The following is a 16,040-nucleotide window of genomic DNA, read 5'->3' on the forward strand; positions in this document are numbered from 1 at the left end:
CATGCACAATGGGTGCTGTAAGCATGTTTGCGTATCTCTTGGCACTGTGCTGTTAGCTATGGACCCTCTCAAAGGAGGAGGTAAACTTTGATTATTATATCGTCAGTCTAATCAATTTTGTTAGATCTCTATGTAATCTATTTTATTTATTTATTTATTTATTTTTTTACATTTTTGGTGGGGAGTTTCAAATACATTTTCAAATGTATTTTGTGCGATACATTTTGTGCGATACATTTTCAAATAGCCTGGATATTTTGGTGTTTTTTTTTAAGTTGCCATACTTCTTTTTGGATTTATTATGTGTGTTTTATGGCTTATACTGTAATTTTCCCCACACAGGCAATAATGAGGCCTTAACTGTGATCCAGTCCCCTCCCAGTATAACTGTGAAGGAGGGGGAGATGGCTCACATGCTGTGCTGCTGGGGGGGGACTCTGAAAATGGAGCGTGTGCGAGTGCGATGGATCAAGACTAACACATCTAGTGATATAATAAATACTGTACATTACAAAGACAATGCAGCCTGGGAAAGGAAGGATAAATACAGTTCTTGTAGTTATGGAAACTGTTCCGAGTTTAATATTTCAAGTGTATCTACAAACGATACAGGTGTATACCTCTGTAATATCCGTATCGAAATTCCCACGTATAAAGAAGGCAATGGGTCTGGAACTCAACTAACAGTGAATAGGATTAACATTTCATCCGAAGGTGAGTATGACATGCTGTAAACAGAGCACAGGAGGGATGGGGGCAGAGTAGCCTGATGTTTTGGGAACTGGCAATGGGTCTGGAACTCAACTAACAGTGAAAAGGACACGTAATCCATCCACAGGTGTGCATAGCATGCTGTAAGCACAGTACAGTGAGTAGGGATGGGGAGAGTGTAGCATAATGGTTAGGGAACTGGGCTTCTAACTCTGAGGTAGGGTTGATTACTGATTTAGGGCGAACTTCAAGCTTTAAAATGAAAACCAGTTTCTGCAAGTGGATCACATTTAGGATGTTGTGGATCTTGTTCATTCCCTAATTCCTCATCATTGTACATCTAGCATGTGCATTAGACACTGACAGCCATTGGCCATTGTTCTGATTGTTTTGCTATAACTTCAGGAACTTTAATTAACCTTCTGTAGCCTGGGAGGATGGGTAGGTGGTTGGATGTTACATGCTTGCGCTTCTGCCTTGAAATTTAGATATTAGTATTACCTGCGTGTATTTTGTATATTCTATGTTTGCCTATGTCAGTTTTGTGTGACCTGCTGCAAGGCAGATTGTCTATGGGAACAATGATAATCTACTGCTTCTTGTTGCAGCAGCGGAGCCACCGAAAAGGGGCAGGGGCAGCGGTGACAGCGTGATGGAGGCTGTAATTTTCATCTTGCGATGTCTGCCTTTTCTCACCCTCCTGATGGCCGTGTTCTACCGGTGCAGGACTGAGACGAAAGCTGCAGGTACTCCATGCTCTCAGTCACCCAACACAACAAGTTACCCTGTTCTAAAAATCAAATGAAACATAATGAGGAGCACATGCTGACATTTTGGCTCTGCTGTGTGTGGATGCACTGCACTACATAACATTTTGGATTGTGTCAGGCCCTCAAACCCACCCCTGAGTTACAACTCAGTTTCCTAAATATTACACTGTACTGCCGCACCTCAGCAGAATTGTTTTCACACTTTGTAGGCACTTTATGTCCATAAATATGTAATGTACTCTGGATTAATTGTTTGAGCTATTCCTTTTCGCAAATGCACCTGCAGTAGAACAAAAACGCAAAACTGTAAAAAGGCCCTTGGAGCTAAACTCCTTAGCACTTGGATCTAAAAACCCTTCTTTTTCATTGAGCTTATGTGCATGATTTGTTCATCTGTATCTCAGCTCCAGAGAACAAGGTTCAGGAAGGTTCTGTAAAAGAGGATGAAGAGGAAGACGAAGCTCTGAATGAGTCTTCCACTTTGCTCCTGGAGGCCGCAGCACCTGCAGATGCTGAGGTGGCGGACGGAAGTATTGGGGTTTCCTGCTCCGCTCCTTCCTCGGATGTCCCAAACCAAGACTGAAGAGTGTGGGGAATTACCGTGGCATCATACATTGATCCAGGTATGAAACGTAAGTCACTGATTTCACAGATTGGGCTGTGTTATCAGTGACTTACTCTTCATACATGGGTCAGATAATGAGTTGACTGCCAGTAAGAAAAATCTTTCAGATTACTCAAATTTTTTTTACAATAAGCCTTTCATTATGAAACATTCAGAACACAATTCTTACTTCATGTACCATTTTGTTATGATTTCTTTTGGCAGTCACTTTGGGTTAGGGACATGTTTGGCTCAAAATCCTCAGGGATCTGCAGAATATTTTCACATTTTACCAGCATCTGAAGAGTTAATGTATATTAATAGCATATTTGTAAATCAAGCTCATTGCTGCAAACCTCCTCTATCAATTCTGGAGAGTGCGGACTGGCAAACCTTCTCCTCTGCAGCACATGAAGGAAGTTGCTGCTTTTTTTCTCATCAGAACCTACCCACGCTCACAGTTATTTACGGCACTTTTAGTGACACCTCCTTAGGACATTTTGACACCTCTTCAAAATGCAGGGTTACCCTGAGTTTTTTGTTCCACAGTAATGGCTGTGATGTGACCTGTTTAATGTGCTGTATGACAACAGCATATGTTTGTAACCGTATTACACTTTCTTTTATTTTTTACACCTTTGTAAAAAAATTGTAATGGATGTGACCAATAAAAACAGCAGAATTGTATGTTAATGTACAATTTAATACTTTAATACTGCACAGTACTGTATTGCATTGTTTCTGCAATCTGCTTGAGAGGCTGATTTCGTAACACCTTTTATGCTGATCTCCTCCAGTCTGTCCATAATGACGGAAATGAGGAAATGACATGTTTTAGATTTTTGGTGAAGATAAGTATTTCTTTGTGTATAAGAAAAAAATAATGAAAGAATTCAAACGCAATTATAAATTAATTCACACAAACAAATTCAACAACCTTTACTGAGCAAGAGATTGGCTGGAAAAGAAACCCAGATGATGTGGGTGCACAGGGCCGAGTTTGAGAACCACCTGCTGTACTTGCAGGAACACAAAGTGAATGGTCCCGTGTACATCAGCAGCCGCACCCTTGACCCCAAAGCCATTTCAATGTTTGTGAGATATCTATAATCTCTTCAATATCTGGTGCAGTCGAAAGGGCTGGTGCGGGTGGAGGTTCCTGTGTTAACCCACCGCTCCCATTTTGTTAAGTAGAATCAGGTGTCTTACTGCTTTCGCCCATCAAGTTAAAAAAAAAAAAAAAAAAAAAAAAAAAAAAAAGAAGAAACTTACGCAGGGTGGACGGTCTGTGCTCCTTTAAAAAAAAAAAAAAAAAATTTATAAAAAGAGCTATCGGTCATAATATAACAAGTTTAATCGGCTGTTCATGCAATATAGTGTGAATTTGTTGTATTAGTCTTGAGGGCAATGTTTAGGCAATACTGTCTGTGCCAAAATTAGTTGCTGTTAGATTTTAGCACTGCCCTTCAACATCCTGTTTTTTCTGCAGCGTGCGTTCAACTAAGCATGACCTGTCTGACGGCTTTTAAATTCAGATCAGAACATCTGATGTGCAAACTGATATTTAAATGATAGAAATAAGTGATCTTGCAAACCCAATTAACACTGGTACAGTGTAAAGTGTGAGAGACTTGTAGCCTTTGAGACAGTAGCCTTCGAGAAGCTGAACGGTTTGTGTGCGTTTCTGTTTCAGCGGCGGCTTGCTCTCGATGTGGAGTAACCGATGACTTCAGCGTAACAGTGTCGCCAAAGGAAATCAGAACCTTCTTCATCCGCTTCAAATAATCGCCTGATCGCTGAATTCGTCTTCTGTGAAGATGATAAAAATCGTAACGCCTTCCTTTAAACTGCTGCTTGGGGAGTGAGACTTCTTGAACTCTGTTGGGGGAGGAATTAAAATGGGCGGTCAAATCTCTGACTTGTGGGAGATAAATGGCCACACATATAAAAATCCTACGAATGGTTCAAGTAAGAGGAATATTGTTGGCGAGTGTTAGCTCCACCCAGTTTGGAGTTCCCGACAGCTCATTGATCATTCATTGCCAAAAGTAAAAATCCTGACCGCTTCAGTGTAATTGTTATTTTTGATCTTATGCAAACCTTGCCTTTTGTAAATGTCTCCTTCAAATAAAGATGTTACCATGCAGTCTGTTCACTTTTTATGAAATGCAGTTCTGCAGGTACCTGAAGACATAGAAATTATACAACGTGCTCATCTGCTTGATCGCCACCATTTTTTAAATTTTGTTCTATTTTTTCTGCAATTGCTTTGCCAGTTTTGGTTTTGCTTGGAGCATTGTAAGATGGCTCTTTTGTGTAATAAGAAAATATAAAATGTTGGTTGAGTGGTTGATTTCCTGTTTCGCCACTGCACTGAAAATGGTTGCCTCTTCCTGTTGTTTGGGCAGGTGCACTTTTATTTAAAAAGCCAATCTTTAATTCTGCACACCATCCTTCTTCAATCTGGGGCCATGTTTGAAGTTTTAAACTGCAAACATTCTGGAGGTGGATCACATTTAGGTAGTTGGAGACAATGTTTTTCCCTATGACCTTACCCTGTGTTCCCTGTTATTTTCCTGTAATTTTTTGATTTGTGACAGAAGTGTGATAAACTAGCGCTAAAACAAAGACGCATGCGCAGCCTCACCCATAGGTTGTAACTGCGCAGTGTCAGTTAATGAGATGAAACGATTGATCCTCAGCAAATTAAACGGAGTGGCCGTTATGTCTGTTCTTCAGAATGTGCTTCAGAGTGCTTTTATTTTTTTTGGCCTCTTTTGGTCTTGTAAGTATGGCTCTTTATTCAAATTGCTTTTCGTGGTAAAAAGTTACCACGTTCTTGTGTGGTAGCTTGTTCTTCCTATTAGAAGGGCGTCAGGCTTTATTTTGTGTGTTCGAAAAAGTTGTGTTTTTACTGAACTGATCAGAAAATCATTCTGAAGTATCTGTATTTTCCAAATTGCAAGCAGCACTTTAAACACATTGACTGTAAACTTGTTCATAGTAGCATTAATAATTCTGGGGAAAAAAATTCCCTCGAAAAGTTGCAGTGTTGCACCGGGTAAAGCTAAATTGTTATGGACTTTTGCTGTCAGGGTGGTTTGGAGTTTAAACCACCCTGACTGTTATTCATGCAATCATGGTAAAAAGAAATGCACTCATGGTAAAAAGAAAAGTCTCTAAACTTCGTTACATTATCAGTATAATCTATTTTTTATATTTCAATATAATCTAGTTTCTTAGATTTTTACATTTTTTCGTGGGGACATTTCAGCATATAAATATATTATTATATATATTGTTATATATTATATTATTGGACAGCCTGGATATTTTGGTGATTTTTAAAAGCTGGCATGCTTAATTTTGTGTGTTGTGTGTGTTTTATGGTGTTTATAGTACATTGGATGGCAGGTCCAGGAGCTGTGATTTCATAGTGAGAAAGTAGAGAGACAGCACACAACACAAACACTAATTCCAAGCAGACCTGGTTCAAATACGTGTTTGTTTCATCGGGTTCAATACACAAGACGAGATTAGTAAAGCTTAGAAAACTATTTGAATTCAAAACAAATATGTATTTGACCCCGGTCTGATTCCAAATCACATCGTTAAACACTAATGCTGATGAAGTGACATTTACCTAAATTTCCTTCTCCACACAGGCAATAATGAGGCCTTAACTGTGATCCAGTCCCCTCCCAGTATAACTGTGAAGGAGGGGGAGATGGTTCACATGCTGTGCTGCTGGGGGGGGACTCTGAATATGGAGCGTGTGCGAGTGCGATGGAACAAGACTAGCACATCTAGTGATATAATAAATACTGTGCATTACAAAGACAATGCATCCTGTGAAAGGAAGGATAAATACAGTTCTTGTTTTTCTGGAAACTGTTCCAAGTTTACTATTTCAAGTGTATCTACAAACGATACAGGTGTATACCTCTGTAATATCAGTATCGAAATTCCCATGTATAAAGAATGCAATGGGTCTGGAACTCAACTAACAGTGAATAGGGTTAACAATTCATCCGAAGGTGAGTATGACATGCTGTAAACAGAGCACAGGAGGGATGGGGGCAGAGTAGCCTGATGTTTTGGGAACTGGCAATGGGTCTGGAACTCAACTAACAGTGAAAAGGACACGTGATCCATCCACAGGTGTGCATAGCATGCTGTAAACGCAGTACAGTGAGTAGGGATGGGGAGAGTGTAGCATAATGGTTAGGGAACTGGGCTTCTAACTCTGAGGTAGGGTTGATTCCTGATTTGGGGCATACTTCAAGCTTTAAAATGAAAACCAGTTTCTGCAAGTAGATCACATTTAGGATGTTGGGGATCTTGTTCATTCCCTAATTCCTCATCATTGTACATCTAGCATATGCATTAGACACTGACAGCCATTGGCCATTGTTCTGATTGTTTTGCTAAAACTTCAGGAACTTTAATTAACCTTCTGTAGCCTGGGAGGATGGGTAGGTGGTTGGATGTTACATGCTTGCGCTTCTGCCTTGAAATTTACATATTAGTATTACCTGCATGTATTTTGTATATTCTATGTTTGCCTATGTCAGTTTTGCGTGACCTGCGGCAAGGCAGATTGTCTATGGGAACAATGATAATCTACTGCTTCTTGTTGCAGCAGCAGAGGCAGCCGGTGACAGCGTGATGGAAGCTGTAATTTTCATCTTGCGCTGTCTGCCTTTTCTCACCCTCCTGATGGCCGTGTTCTACCGGTGCAGGACTGAGACGAAAGCTGCAGGTACTCCATGCTCTCAGTCACCCAACACAACAAGTTACCCTGTTCTAAAAATCAAATGAAACATAATGAGGAGCACATGCTGACATTTTGGCTCTGCTGTGTGTGGATGCACTGCACTACATAACATTTTGGATTGTGTCAGGCCCTCAAACCCACCCCTGAGTTACAACTCAGTTTCCTAACTATTATACTGTACTGCCGCACCTCAGCAGCATTGATTTCACACTTTGTAGGCACTTTATGTCCATAAATATGTAATGTACCCTGGATTCATTGTTTGAGCTATTCCTTTTCACAAATGCACCTGCAGTAGAACAAAAACGCAAAACTGTAAAAAAGGCCCTTGGAGCTAAACTCCTTAGCACTTGGATCTAAAAACCCTTCTTTTTCATTGAGCTTATGTGCATGATTTGTTCATCTGTATCTCAGCTCCAGAGAACAAGGTTCAGGAAGGTTCTGTAAAAGAGGATGAAGAGGAAGACGAAGCTCTGAATGAGTCTTCCACTTTGCTCCTGGAGGCCGCAGCACCTGCAGATGCTGAGGTGGCGGACGGAAGTATTGGGGTTTCCTGCTCCGCTCCTTCCTCGGATGTCCCAAACCAAGACTGAAGAGTGTGGGGAATTACCGTGGCATCATACATTGATCCAGGTATGAAACGTAAGTCACTGATTTCACAGATTGGGCTGTGTTATCAGTGACTTACTCTTCATATATGGGCCAGATAATGAGTTGACTGCCAGTAAGAAAAATCTTTCAGATTACTCAAATTTTTTTTACAATAAGCCTTTCATTATGAAACATTCAGAACACAATTCTTACTTCATGTACCATTTTGTTATGATTTCTTTTGGCAGTCACTTTGGGTTAGGGACATGTTTGGCTCACAATCCTCAGGGATCTGCAGAATATTTTCATATTTTACCAGCATCTGAAGAGTTAATGTATATTAATAGTATATTTGTAAATCAAGCTCATTGCTGCAAACCTCCTCTATCAATTCTGGAGAGTGCAGACTGGCAAACGTTCTCCTCTGCAGCACATGAAGGAAGTTGCTGCTTTTTTTCTCATCAGAACCTACCCACGCTCACAGTTATTTACGGCACTTTTAGTGACACCTCCTTAGGACATTTTGACACCTCTTCAAAATGCAGGGTTACCCTGAGTTTTTGTTCCACAGTAACAGCTGTGATGTGACCTGTCAATGTGCTGTATGACAACAGCATATTTTTTTAACCTTATTACACTTTCTTTTATTTTTTACACCTTTGTAAAAAAAATTGTAATGGATGTGACCAATAAAAACAGCAGAATTGTATGTTAATGTACAATTTAATACTTTAATACTGCACAGTACTGTATTTCATTGTTTCTGCAATCTGCTTGAGAGACTGATATCGTAACACATTTTATGCTGATCTCCTCCAGTCTGTCCATAATGACGGAAATGAGGAAATGACATGTTTTAGATTTTTGGTGAAGATAAGCATTTCTTTGTGTATAATTTACCGGGTATAAGTGAACCTATAGGTTAATTAGCTCAGCTGTTATCAAGGGTGGACAAGGAGGAGATGATGACGGATGATGATAACAATCTGTGTGTGACAAAGTGAGTCAGAAGAAGAGCCTGACTATTATTAAGATGGAAAAGTAACAGGAAGTGGCAGTGATATTTATAGTTTTTTTTATTCAAAATGTATTTGTGTAAAAGGAAAGAGAGAGAAATAGTGCTGTAGTAATGTACGATACAGTGTGTTTTTTGCATGTGCTTGTGTACATACGCATGTGTAGAGAGATTTTGCATGTGTGAGTGTGCGTGAGTGTAAGACAGAGAGAGAGGGAAGGGCTAAGCTGTGGTTAGCTGAGTGACTGTGAGAGGAAGATGACTCCAGCGGGGCCCGTGCGTCTGAGACTCAGAGACCCGCGGCTGTGCACTGAGCGCTCACGACGGCGCGGAGACATGTCCCATCTCACTGTCCTCCTCTGCTGTCTCATCCTGTCCTTCCTCTCCTCCTGCGGTGAGTTCATCCCATGGGCTCCTTCTGCATTCACGTGAGAAACACACAGACACACACACACACACACACATACACATACACAATGGGTGCTGTAAGCATGTTTGCGTATCTCTTGGCACTGTGCTGTTAGCTATGGACCCTCTCAAAGGAGGAGGTAAACTTTGATTATTATATCGTCAGTCTAATCAATTTTGTTAGATCTCCATGTAATCTATTTTATTTATTTATTTTTTTTTTTTTTTACATTTTTGGTGGGGAGTTTCAATTACATTTTCAAATGCATTTTGTGCGATACATTTTGTGCGATACATTTTCAAATAGCCTGGATATTTTGGTGTTTTTTTAAGTTGCCATACTTCTTTTTGGATTTATTGTGTGTGTTTTATGGCTTATACTGTAATTTTCCCCACACAGGCAATAATGAGGCCTTAACTGTGACCCAGTCCCCTCCCAGTATAACCGTGAAGGAGGGGGAGATGGTTCACATGCAATGCTGCTGGGGGGGGACTCTGAATATGGAGCGTGTGCGAGTGATATGGAACAAGACTAACACATCTAGTGATATAATAAATACTATGCATAACAAAGACAAAGAAGTCCATGTAAAGAAGGATAAATACAGTTCTTATATTTCTGGAAACTGTTCCAAGTTTACTATTTCAAGTGTATCTACAAACGATACAGGTGTATACCTCTGTAATATCCATATCGTTATTCCCACGTTTAAAGAAGGCAGTGGGTCTGGAACTCAACTAACAGTGAATAGGATTAACAATTCATCCGAAGGTGAGTATGACATGCTGTGAACAGAGCACAGGAAGGATGGGGGCAGAATAGCCTGATGTTTTGGCAACTGGGCTTCCTGGTTGGGTCACTGCTGTTAAACTCTTTAGAATGGTACTTGACCTGAGTTGTTTCAGTTAAATATTCAGCTGCATATATTAATGTCGAGAAAATACTATAAGTCGTTCTGGGTAAGATAATCATCTAAAATGTAAAATTTAACTTGTTGATGTCGTAAAAGACAGTTAATCAATGACTGTACGAAAAGTTCTGGTGTTTTACAACACGTATAATCAAAAAGACCAAATATGATATTGAAAATGCAACAATGATGACAATTAAGGGTGGAGACAGGATTAGGAATTAATGAGCCGAGGTGTTTTCAAGAGAAATAATTAATTTTACCCCATAGAAGTTTAGCCATTCAATGACCACCAGTAGATGTGGTTACTAGACCTTCACATCATGGGTCAGTAGGGACCATAGGAAGGTTGATGCTTTATTTGACTCTGCAGTGAAGTCCATCAGTGTCACACTGATCCCATTAGCAGCGGTGATGGGAGCCATCTGCCTGTGTGCCTTTCTGTGTTACTGGAGAAAGAAGAAACGGATGCCTTACCCTGGTAAAAAAAAAAAACCTATTTTAATTCATTCTTATTTTTGCTCTATCAGTGACAGATTTGATTTTTCACTCAGAAGTGGGGCTTGATTGTGAATGTGCTGCGCATTATCCGTACAAAAACCCAGGCTAGCTTGTAATATTCTGTAGCACTGTACTTATAAGGAGAATATGTAACCACTTAAGTAATTTCCCAGATGCTGTAGCTTAAGATATGGCACCACAAATATCCTAATAAACAAACAAAACAAATTTTTAAAAAATTGAATACCCATTTTTTCATAGTCACATGTTCTCTGGCATACTGTAAGCTTAAGCTTGGGAATGCTCTATTTATTTATTTGTCCACTCATGTGTTCATTTTTATGTGTTTGCTGGGACAAAATGGCATTGTGTAAATGTTAAAAGATAATTATCAGCAACCCTGCAATAAGTGCTTCTATCCAAAGACTTTCGAACACCTGTCCTCAGGCAAACTAAGCAAAAAAATGCATAGAACCTGGCTGCTGGCTTTTCCTAAATATGGAAACGGTGACCTGAGACTGATTCTGATATGAAGGTGTGTTATAGGTGTCATTTATGAACTAGTGGATAATGATAATCAGGGCTGACTCTGAACTACTGGAGGCCCTGGGTCAAATTTTCTTTAAAGGCCCCATGTCCTACCCAAACAAGGATTGGGGTGTTGGGGGCATGAAATTGCTGACCAGGGGGTTGGGGGAGGGACTAGGCGATGTTGCCTATCAATGCCTTAAACTGGCTCTGGTAGTAATAGTGGGATTGCAGGGTCATGTTCTGTCCTGTCTGTGCTCTCAGCTCTTGTCTTCCTGTGCGCTGCTCAGCATGTGGATTTTGCACTGCTGCACTTGCTGCACTGCTAGTCCCTCTGAGCATTACCAGGGGTGTGCAGTGCAAACAGGAGTGTGGTCGCACAAACACAAGCATTTCTATGGCATTTTATCTGTCGGAGTACATTTTAGTAATGATTCCGTACCAAAGAAATTATTGTGATTAGACATTTGCAACATTGCAACACTCCAGTGATTTTGATGTTATTACTGCAAACACAAGGTTCTTAAAGCAATAATTTTGCACGCTTAACTACTACCATGTTTAAACTAGCTTTAACAGTGACTCTGATCACATTAGCACACATTATAATGCAGAGAGAGTTAAATTTTTTTAAATGATGTGTACGTGTGTGAATGTATGATGAAGTGAACTAATGAAGTGGAATGTGATACCCAAGGGCTTTTTGGTCTGTACAAAGACAAAGTGCACACGCCTGTTTGTTTTAATGTTGTTGCCTATTTGTATAGTCTCACTCTTTTAGTGCACCTGTGTTTGTATGTGTGCATGTGTAACCCCTCTCTTTGTCTCTGTTTTTGTGTGTGCATGTGTGCTTGTGTGCGTGTGTGCATGTGTGCACGTGTGTGTGCGTGCGTGCGTGCATACATGCACATGTGCTTATGCACGTGTGCGTGTGTGTGTGTGTGCATGTGCGTGCATGTGTGCGTGTCTGTGCATGCGCGCACGTGTGTGTGTGCATACATGCACATGTGCTTATGCATGTGTGCGTGTGTGTGTGTGTGTGTGTGTGTGCATGTGTGCGTGCGTGCATGCGTGCGTACGTTTATGCATGTGTGTGTGTGTGTTCGCAGACCAAGCCTCCGGAAAGGTGGGCATGGTCATACATGAAGTACCCCATGAAGAGGGAGAGGAGATAATGGAGGGTGAAATAGGCTTGGCAGAGAATGAAGCTGGTTCGACCGGGTCTTCCCACGGCTCCACACAATGGGTGAGTCTTTGTCAGATCCCTGCCCTTCATTGTCAAACCACCTGCTGCTTCAGCAAGAGTGTGGATACTCATGTTGCAATGCAGGGGCAATTTGTGGAACTGCAGTGTGCTATAGTTCCTGTTTTTTGTTCGGCTTCAGTGCATGCTGGATAACTACAAGTTGGCTTCAATATGGCAAATATTTGAACGTGACAGTAACTACAGTAATATCTGGCACTGGTAAAACCAAGGCAGATTAAGGTGTTTTTTTTTTTCAATATATAAGTTACTGCATATAATAGTCCATATCAGTGGCTCCCAAACGTCCCCTCGGTTACCCCCAGCCAGACTCCATCTCAAGCACACCTGATGCAGCTAATCTCATCTGTATTGTATGTTAGTTTTTTATTTTGTTTACTGAAACTTTAATTAAACTTTTCATTAAAAAATTAGTGTTAATTCTGTAAGTTCATATAAATACTATTTGCGTAATTTAATGAGCCTCGGTGAGCAGAAATACAGTTTAAACAATCCTCAGTGGAGTTATTGAAGATAACGACTGAGTGATCTCTATTTTTCAGTCAACAGCCAAGTCAAAAACAAGAAATGAATTATATATACTTGCTGGAAATTCTAAATGCATGTTAAAATGAGTAGTTTGGATTGCACCTTAACTATGCGCCGAGCAATTCACCCAAAGCAATTTGGCATTCATTTTCAACGGTGAATTTAAGTCATGGAGACCATGGAGAGAAATGAAAAGTTAGAAAAAATTATAAATAAATAAATAAAAGTTTGAAAATGTTACAATTTAAGGAAAGGTTTGGGCCCTGAATTGACCTCCTCCGTACTGTGTCCATGTAATAAAAGGACAGTGAACTCTGAGGTGAACACTGAATAGCGAGCACTCGCAGTAAAAAAATGCCCAAAGGGCCTTTTTTGCGAGAAGTGGGTCGGGGTTTTTTTCGTCAAACGCGTTCGCTGCGCACGCACGCGGTGTGGAAAATGTGGTGGAGGGAGGCGCGGTCAGGCCCATCTCAGAAGAAAGCAGGCCCCTCGGCGGCTGCACTGTCACGGAACTGCGGGTTGAAGGTTGACCAGGCCAGCGCTCTCTTTTGTGTGTGTGACGTGCACCTGGTCCTCACCGACTGTTCCTGTTTGTTTCCTCTGCTGCAGTGTGCTGTCGCGGTGTACGAATCGGTCGACTACTTTGCCGTACAGACCAGCGAGGACGGATGACATCATTTATGCAGCGCATTCTTTGCTCGAGGAGTTTGTCCACCTTTCGTTTGGTCTTTGAACGGTGGAACAAGGGCCTTCTTTTCCATCGTAAACAGAACAGACGAATAACAGCAGAGTAAATATCTTTCCTCTGCCCGTACTGTTGGGGTCTAAGTTCATTCAAGGCTATAATGTACATAATGATGCAATGACTGAGGTTTTTATGAGGAGTCTAGGAGGCTTGAATATCTCACTCAGATGTTCTACAGAATTCTGTAAATTCAGTAGCAGCCCCTTCACTGGACACCTTCCACCCTCGTGATTCTCTGCATGCCCTCTGTACAGGGGCTTATAAATGATTCTGTTGCTCTCGCTGTGGCAAATACGTCCTGAACAGTTTATTTATTGTGTGGTGTTTCTATGTATTGTTTATTCTTCCTTTGCCCTTTGATCATGCCTCCTTTTCAAGCTTTTACATGAACCTGCTTATGATGTTTCAGGTACACAATGTCAGGAAGTGTAGCGCAGTCTCCAAAAAGCAATTATACAAGCTAATAAAGTAAAAAAAAAAAGAGCCCATAAAGTTGAAAATCATATTTTTTGATGTATGTACTTCTCTGTGAAACCTAAACTGTCTATTTGTCTATGAAAATCATTTTTTCATTTCACTCTCTCTGTAGCCCATAGTGTTTTTAAGTATGCCATGTGGCGACGTTCTCACAGCCATATTTGAGGTTGTTTGTACAAAAGCAAGAACCCACCAGGTATTATAAATGTGTTCTATCACGGAAACGTATGAGAAATGGCTTCACACCCACTTGCGTTAACACCTTTACATGCCCCAGAGCCAGTGCGTGAGAAAAGATTTTGTCTGCCACATCTCCCCCTCATCTCAGTGGCAGACCCGTCTAAACACAAGAGGCAGAATCTGGACTGACTCATCAGCTCCCTCTTCGTTCGCCACCCGCGGGTTTGGTTCGATTGGCAGGTCTCATATTTGTACTCTGCAGATTGCAATGCACGGTAATCGCAGTGGACAAAGATATGAACGATTTAATTCACGAATTTGAACTGTTTTCAGACTCCTAACAATGTTTGCAATAAAAAGCAAGAAGTAAGCAAAGACTCTTATTTATATACTAAAATGTTTTCACCGAATGCACAAAGTGGAGCACATGGTCACCGATGGTAGTATATCATGGCACCTAAGAGCTCTGGAAGGATGAATACCAGAACCATACCGACATAAACCTGCTAATGGGACCTACGCTTATTCGTAAGAGACTTGTTTACAATTTATCATAAGCTCTTATCCAGAGCAACTTACACTTTTTACATTACATATAGTCCATTAATGCAGCTGGATATTTACCAAAGCAATTCAGGTTAAGTGCTTTGCTCAAGGGTTAATAAAATCTGTTTCCCACACGGGAATCAAATCTAATACCTTGGAGTTAGCTACAACTCTAGTACCACAGCCCTTATTCTACACTACAGTATTTGCTTTAAACTCTTTGCACATTAAAATAATTTCAGTAGACGCATTGTCATAAGATAATCGCCCCAGAGGCCATATGATGTGTCCTTGGAGACCAGACCTAGATTCACAGAAGGAAAATCAAAACACAGAACAATATTATCTTCTGGGATTATTATTATTCCAGGCCCAACTGTCAACTCATGGTCTCCTTGTTGTTAATGCTAAGTTTCAGTGATTGCAGGACTTGAGAAATGCTCAAAACAGACGCAAGCAGAGAAGAGATTGAGCAACAGATAGAAAGCTCCACGTTGAGCAAGCTCTGATTGTAATAGGTCAATGGCAGGAAGTGGAAACAATGTGAAATGAGACTGCTGTGGTTGGTACTTTCTGTTTACTGAAACTCTCCGTTCTTCATCGCTGTCCATCAAAGTGGTTTCTTGGCAATATAATCATTTCAAATGTCCAAATGTACACATCGACTGATATGTTGTAGAAAATTGAAAAAATGGCTTGATTTTAAGTTCTTCTTCAGCCTCCACTTGAAGGTGCGTTGTAGACAGGGGACTCATTTTGGACTTCTGGGTTTATACATTCAGCTCTCAAGTTCTATTTTAGGCACTCTACACTACCGTAAGCAGGCAGGTAAAAACCTCTCCATAAATGATATGGATCATTTATGGAGCAGTTTTTAAGATATATGATTATTTGTATTTTGATGGATAAACGAACTTTCCGATGTGCATGGACATTATTCACAAGCCCAATAAACACTGCTTCTCATTTAACTGTTATGAAATCAGTGTGACACCCGAAAGAATTGATAGCATGTGTTCCAGATTTTGTTGAATGAGTCACTGTGACTAAAATCATTAAGAAGTTGGACACACCCACACATAGGTCTAATTGCTGTAGTTGGTAAGTGTACCGAGGGCTAAAAAAGTTATCCTTATCAGCACTGGTGCCACAGTCACAATCCTGTATTCTTATTCTAGATGATTCTGTGGGAGACAGTTAAAGAAATGGCAAGACTAAAGCAGCTGATCACAAGTGTATTATCACAACCGACAGGCTTTGCCACACAAGTTTTTTAAAATCTAGATTTCATCCAGTTTGTACCGAAGTGGCAATAGTTTTGGATGTGCCAGATATGCATGGCTGGCATGTTTACTACGGCCTGTTGCATCACTGCGGCATCCTCTGACTGGCACCCATGTGCCCATTTTGTAATTTATCGCAGCCGAGCTGTGCAGCTGCTGTGCCAATGATCTTTACTTCTTATGAAATGGATGCCGGCCATC

At 40.7% G+C, this 16,040-nt stretch overlaps 1 protein-coding gene and 1 long non-coding RNA gene across 2 annotated transcripts; both read left to right on the forward strand.

Annotated features, from left to right (window-relative positions):
• The first annotated feature begins 1,350 nt into the window (after positions 1-1,350).
• Positions 1,351-2,772, forward strand: LOC118231379. The gene is made up of 2 exons (XR_004766048.1): positions 1,351-1,457; positions 1,886-2,772. It is a non-coding gene; the product is annotated as an uncharacterized LOC118231379 (long non-coding RNA).
• Positions 2,773-8,171: 5,399 nt separating this feature from the next.
• LOC118231378 lies at positions 8,172-14,078 on the forward strand. The gene is made up of 5 exons (XM_035425121.1): positions 8,172-8,862; positions 9,277-9,648; positions 10,161-10,268; positions 11,926-12,062; positions 13,218-14,078. The coding sequence occupies exons 1-5, from the start codon at positions 8,727-8,729 to the stop codon at positions 13,278-13,280; spliced, it is 816 nt and encodes a 271-aa protein (XP_035281012.1). The 5' UTR covers positions 8,172-8,726; the 3' UTR covers positions 13,281-14,078.
• The last annotated feature ends 1,962 nt before the right edge of the window (positions 14,079-16,040 follow it).

This window comes from Anguilla anguilla, chromosome 7 (genome assembly GCF_013347855.1).
Source record: "Anguilla anguilla isolate fAngAng1 chromosome 7, fAngAng1.pri, whole genome shotgun sequence".
Classification (NCBI taxonomy): Eukaryota; Metazoa; Chordata; class Actinopteri; order Anguilliformes; family Anguillidae; genus Anguilla; species Anguilla anguilla.